General features: G+C 41.5%; 1 protein-coding gene across 3 annotated transcripts in view; it reads left to right on the forward strand.

The window, feature by feature from the left end:
- abcc12 (ATP-binding cassette, sub-family C (CFTR/MRP), member 12) overlaps positions 1-6,250 on the forward strand; it is an 18,151-nt gene extending 11,901 nt beyond the window's left edge. For all 3 annotated transcript variants that reach the window (XM_087180241.1, XM_023429717.2, XM_087180242.1), the window contains 13 exons: positions 598-696; positions 796-899; positions 1,684-1,866; positions 2,086-2,312; positions 2,458-2,595; positions 2,842-3,031; positions 3,127-3,216; positions 3,386-3,575; positions 3,781-3,940; positions 4,028-4,106; positions 4,357-4,470; positions 5,441-5,605; positions 5,686-6,250. In XM_087180241.1, coding sequence (XP_087036367.1) covers positions 598-696; positions 796-899; positions 1,684-1,866; positions 2,086-2,312; positions 2,458-2,595; positions 2,842-3,031; positions 3,127-3,216; positions 3,386-3,575; positions 3,781-3,940; positions 4,028-4,106; positions 4,357-4,470; positions 5,441-5,605; positions 5,686-5,796 — 1,850 coding nt within the window. In that variant the 3' untranslated portion in view covers positions 5,797-6,250. The remainder of the gene's footprint in view (positions 1-597; positions 697-795; positions 900-1,683; positions 1,867-2,085; positions 2,313-2,457; positions 2,596-2,841; positions 3,032-3,126; positions 3,217-3,385; positions 3,576-3,780; positions 3,941-4,027; positions 4,107-4,356; positions 4,471-5,440; positions 5,606-5,685) is intronic.
- The last annotated feature ends 305 nt before the right edge of the window (positions 6,251-6,555 follow it).

Below are 6,555 nucleotides of genomic sequence, written 5' to 3' on the forward strand. Positions count from 1 at the left end.
CACTCCCACCCTCTCCCTCTCCCCTCACCTCTCCAACACTGGAATTGTGGACTGTGTCCAACAATTTCTTTAACTTTCCAAAACCAACAATATGAAATTCACACTTCATTCACACTTCGTTAGCACACACTATTTCTGTCACTTTTCGTGTTTACAGCAAACATGTGCCAATGACTTCCAGGAGAGAAAACACACGCTGCTGTCCCCATATTCAAACAATTATCACGTCTCGCCCCTTTTTAAGATGGTTGGGTTTTTACTCTGCCTTTGAGTGTGACTGCTGGGAACAGCTATAAACACTTTCTTTCTTTCTCTCTGCAGAAATACTGCAGCAGATTTAAAATCCAGAGAGATGGCTAGTGTCTATATAAATATAAAATTATATTCTTCTGTAGTTATGTGAATTTTCACATTTGTGAATGTAACAAATGTTTGGGTGAATGGATCTTCAGTGAGGCTTGTGTACATTTACATATTTAGTTTTTTTTTTTTTTTTATTCTTTTTCTATAGGAACACAGTCCAGTTAGTCAGGACACATGCTGACACAAACTAAAGTGACTTTAATCGTTCTCTAAAATCCTTTTCTTCCTCTTCAGCCACTGTCAGTGCTGATGATCAGCTGGTCAGTCAGGAGGCCTCCACAGAAGGCGCTGTCTCCTGGAAAATTTACCAGCAGTACTTCCAGGCAGCTGGAGGTCTGACATAACACACACACGTATGATTCTATGTAATAATGCACGAATCACCAATGCACAACCTGCCTGATGATATTCTGTGTCACTTTGTCGCTGCAGGCTACATTATCACCTCCCTCACCGTCCTCAGCATCGTCCTGATGATCGGATCCACGGCCTTCAGCAACTGGTGGCTCAGCTTTTGGCTGGGGCAGGGTGACGGGGTGAGAACCATCTCTCTCTCTTTATTGTCTCTCACATGCACACACAAAAACTGCTCACCAGCCCTTACTGCTGAACCACACCAACTGTCTGCCTGGGTTTGCCTTTAGAGTTCTGCACAACAGTAATGACAGACATACAGATCCACACTCTATATTTATTTACATTTACACAGCTCAACACATGTTTGATACTAGTGTGTGGTGATGAAGCAGAGTAAACCCAGTGATTCCTGCAGAGGGAGGCAGGGAGTCAGTTTACAGGCCTAAGCACAGACTCGTCTGCCTCTGTCCCATGAACGCAATTCTCAAATAACACAGCTGGCAGGCCGCACAGTGTTTTTATCTGACCGTTACCGTGTTAGAAGGTGATTTTTATTCATAGCAACCACCTGAAGAGAACATCTTGTCATCTCATGTCTGTTCCCTTTTGTACTAAACTGATATGAATCTTTTTATTGGATTCATTTCACACAGTATCCACCCTCAAAGGACCTACACATAAACATAGTCATCAGGATGTGTCAGAAAACCAGATTTGCCTCTCACTGTAATCTTGTCTTTACAGAATCCTCTTAAAGCAGTAAATTTGGCCATTATCATTATACACATTTACATTATACCATTATACATAGATACAGCGTGTGTTATTTCCACAACTCTGTGCCATATTGTGTTCACAACAGCATAAAAGTCCTTCTTGGAATTAAAATAACTTTTAGTACTAATTAGATCTCTCTATGACCCTGATCTCCTCTAACATCATACATCCACTGTTTTGTCCCAGTCACACAACAGCACAACTTCACACCAGGGCGACATCTCACAAAACCCAGACCTGCACTTCTACCAACTGATTTATGGCATGATGGTGGTCGTCATGGTGATACTTGCCATCATCAAATGCTTTATCTACACTCAAATGACCATGAACGCTTCCTGCAAACTCCACAACACCATGTTCAAGAAGGTACAGTACCATCAAACATTCAAACTTTACCATTTTAATAGCGGATAACAGTGTGAACAAGTGAACTGAATGTGTGTTCATTGAAAGTCTGCCATCTAACCATCTAATAATGTGTTTGCCGTTTAAAAAACGGGGACGTTTTTCATTCCTGTTAGAAGCCAAAGTAGCCACCAATGAGGTGCTGATGATGAAGATTTTTTCTTCTGTTCCTCTCCGCAGATTATTGACAGTCCCATGAATTTCTTCGACACGACGCCAGCAGGTCGCATTCTCAACCGCTTTGCGAAAGATCAAGAGGAGCTGGACACTGTGCTTCCCCTCCACATGGACCCTTTCCTGGCGTTTACACTAATGGTCACCTTTACAATTATCATCATCTCGGCCGTTTTCCCTCTCATGCTTGTAGCTGTGGTCATTATGGGAGCTTTGTTCACCCTCATCCTCTTGTGAGTTAATAGCAGTTTAGTCTAAACATGATACAATCATTTGCTACAGGCACTGTAGGAAAATGACAAGTTTTAGATTGTCATGGAAATTGCTGTCTTCACAGTGGGCTGAAAAGTTGAGATTAAACTAGTGATTTCTCTGCAGTGTCTTCCAGAGGAGCATCCGTCAGATGAAGAGGATGGAGAACATCAGTCGCTCTCCCTGTATCTCTCTCACCACCTCCACCCTGCAGGGCCTCAGCACTATTCATGCCTACAACATAAGACACAGCCACATAAAGCTGTAAGAAATTTCAGTTTCTCAACATGACATATTTTGTTTATTTTTTCTGTCTGCTGAACTTTCAGGTTTTTTAAGAATTCAATGCCGTTTCAATTCTTCCCTGCTTTTTATTCATGCGGTGCAGCAGCAGTAGGTGATGCCTTAGTCACAGTGTCTGGTCCTGGTCTGTGTTGTATACACTGTCTTATTAATAGTTGGGGTAAAGTGGTGTTCACACAGCCTGACCTGTCCAATGTCATATTGTAGGTTCAAGTCCCTGAATGACATCAACTCCAACCACTATTTACTCTTTCACTCTGGGACACGTTGGCTTTCCTTCTGGCTGGACTGCATGGCTTCATCCATGACCTTGTTTGTGTCTCTGTTCGTGGTGCTCAGCAGTAACGACGTCATCAGTCCATCCTTGAAAGGCCTGGCCATGTCCTACACCATACAGGTGCATTTCTACAGCAAATTTACAAATGTTTGGCTCAAAACATGTTGAAAGTAAATGCAATGTGTGTGTTTACAGAATCTCTATGTGTTTTCCAGTTGACAGGCATGCTTCAATATGTAGTGCGGCAGTCGACAGAGGTGGAGGCCAGGTTCAACTCAGTGGAGCGGATACTGGAATACGTCACGGTCAGACTCAGATTGCTCTAGAGAAATAATAACCATTTACACACAGTCCCACCATCTCTCCTGGTCCTCTTGAGCCTATTAAACTCCACTCAAGAAGTGCAGTTGTAAAAGCCTTTGCATGCAGTTCAGAGCTCCCTCCCTCAAAGTAGTCGATGTTTATTCTGTACAGAGTTGCAAGCCTGAGGCCCCCAGACACATAGAGGAGGCTCCGATCCCAGAGGACTGGCCAAAGAGCGGAGCCATCACCTTCCAGGACTATAAGATGAGGTACAGAGAGAATACACCCATCGTCCTGAATGGGCTCAATTTCTTCATCCAAGCTGGAGAGAAGCTGGGCATTGTGGGAAGGACAGGCTCTGGTAAGGCCTTTACACCAGTAGTTGTGAGTCTGCAGTGACCATAATTTGTCCCATACAAGGCAAATTTGACAACTGTGTAACAGCAGCATCTTTAAAATAACAATGTTATTTTTTTAAACCATGACTGTACGTTGCTGAGGGAAACCCTGCTTCTCTAAACAATCAGGGTAAGTATGATCAGGTACTCTCTGCTTTGCGTTTGTAGGGAAGTCCTCTTTAGGTGTGGCTCTGTTCAGGCTGGTGGAGCCAGCTGCAGGAAGCATCCTGATAGATGGAGTGGACATTATGGCCATTGGTCTGCAGGATCTGCGCAGCAAGTTGTCCATCATCCCCCAGGATCCTGTCCTATTCATTGGCACAGTCAGGTAACTGTACCACCAACTCCCCACAGCTGTCTGTTTACACACTTTTTTTCACTAACCAACTGTGATAATGAATGCGTTTGTCTACAGGTACAACCTAGATCCCTTTAATAACTACACTGATGAGGAGATCTGGGCAGCGCTGGAGAACACCTACATGAAGGACTCGGTATGACACCAGAACAGTAGATTTACACTTTTATTATGGTGTGTGATCATTTATGCAGACCAAGATGCGACAGCGGAATTAACCCTCTCATTTAACCCTCTTCAAAAACACAAAATGTTATTGTTAGCATGTTGTTGTAATTAATTATTAAGTTAATGGACTGTTTGATCACTGTCCGTCTGGTCAGTCTTGTAGAAGTTGTAGCTGCAGCAGTAAAAGTGATGTTATGATGATTGATGTGTCTCCTCAGATCTCCAGGCTGGAGGGGAAGCTACAGGCACAGGTGCTGGAGAATGGAGAGAACTTCTCCGTAGGAGAAAGACAGCTGATGTGTATGGCCAGAGCGCTACTCCGTAACTCCAAGGTTTGTCTATTCTTTTTGCACACTTGACAATATTAGTGTTACTGAGCAGTTCAGCCATTTGATAATCATCTCTACATATTGTATCTGTGTGCCCGAAACTATGTAACTGCTTGTGATTTCTCTGTTCACAATTGCATAAATTACCTCACCATGACCAGAGTGTTTGTCCGGTAAGATTACTTGCTGTGTTGTATCATTAACTTATATATTATATCTTCACTGCTCTCAATTGTCAATTGTTCTGTTCTAAATATCAATCTGTGGAACTGTAGATAATTGAATATTAAATCAAACTAAAAGGAAAAGCACTCAAATACAAAAACATAACATGCTTACATTATCAGGAACGCATGACAGGAAGACTGGATGGAGAGCAGAGAGAGCTGCAGTTCTGAGTGAAGGCCTTACGTAGTGGCACATCTGTCTGAAACTGGCCATCAATAAGGGGAATGACTGAGTTCAAACTGTTGTGAATACTTGGTCCACCAGGGGCTGGCAGACTCCTCAATTCCCTTTAATAATACACACACACACACACGCACTATCACACTACAATCACAAACACAGACTGACTGAATGTATATACATATTCACCTTCCACAAACGATATTTTTAATCTACTTTTACTGTATTTTTAATCTGCTGCTATTTCCCTGCTGCTGCATTGTGCACTAATTCACTGTCTAACACTTGAGCACCTTATTATTACAACTGACATGTTGCACTATTTGTTATGTCTGTCGTCTATTATGTCTATTTATGTTTGTGTTTATATATTTATATTAATACATTTTTTTATACGACTGCACATTGAGCTGGGAAAACACAATTTAATTCTGCTGTGCACTTCTGTTGGATGGTCTGAATGACAATAAAGTTCACTTTGACTCGTTTAGACAGCATGAGAGAATTCACAACACTCCTCTGAAAAACTATTTCCACAGTAACGGTCCCTCCTGTTGTCCATCAGATCATTCTGCTGGATGAGGCAACAGCCTCCATTGACGCAGAGACAGATGCTCTGATCCAGAATACCATCAAAGAGGCCTTCCAGGACTGCACCATGCTCACCATCGCCCATCGTATCAACACTGTGATGCACTCAGATCGTATTCTAGTCATGGACAATGGACAGGTAAAACACAAATACAGTACACAAAGATTAAGTTTATATAATCATGAACCCACTCTGATAGTATGTGTTGCATCTGACAGGCGGCTGAGTTAGACCACCCAGATGTGCTGAAGCAAAGACCAGACTCTCTGTTCTCATCACTCCTGACAGCTGCTAACACTGTGAACACTGGAACCACAGAGGACCAGTGACTCCACAGCACAATGGCACAGTAATCACTGAAACATATTAATAGTTATTCATTTAAACAACCCAACCAGATCTTAATCAGTATGCTCATATTAAACTCTGGACTGAGGTGCTGGTATCAGGTGTCACTGAGCAGCAGAGATGTGGTTTGATATTAATGTAGGAAAAGAAACATTTTATTTAAATAGTGGTTCATTTTTCACTCCTGTCTGAATCTGTCATGTTTATTTAAAACATATTATTTATTGATTTTCTACATCTTTGTTTGCTGCCACTTGATTGGAACTTGACACTTCTTGCGAAGTTTCAGTCTGCTGTGTTAATATGCACTACATATGCTACTATTGGATTTTTATCGTATTAAAGATATTTATACAGAAAATGTTACTCATGTCACATTACCTGATCAGTTTCTGCTCACACAATCTGAGGTAATAAATCATGGATATTTGTAAAGTTTTGTTTGCTGTATTTTAACTGTGCAATTCCAATAACTAATTTTTCTTTTTCTTTGTCATATCCCATAATTTTCATTTAAAAAAATATCAGGCAAATTAAAGCTTAATATTACTCATAGCTTATTTTTACACGGGGTGGCATGAATAATGCTCTCTGTTTGTGGATCAGTTAACAGAGAAAGTTTGCTACTACAGTTGTGCCTCTTTTAAAAGACAATTTCACACACATGGGCTTCAAATCCAGTCATCTTATGAGGAAGAGAGTTTTCTGCTGTGAAATCTCATTAAGGCATGACATTCCTC

This window comes from Seriola lalandi, unplaced genomic scaffold (assembly GCF_002814215.2).
Source record: "Seriola lalandi dorsalis isolate HSWRI2012SDOR001 ecotype SW California unplaced genomic scaffold, Sedor1 jcf7180002054898, whole genome shotgun sequence".
NCBI lineage: Eukaryota > Metazoa > Chordata > Actinopteri > Carangiformes > Carangidae > Seriola > Seriola lalandi.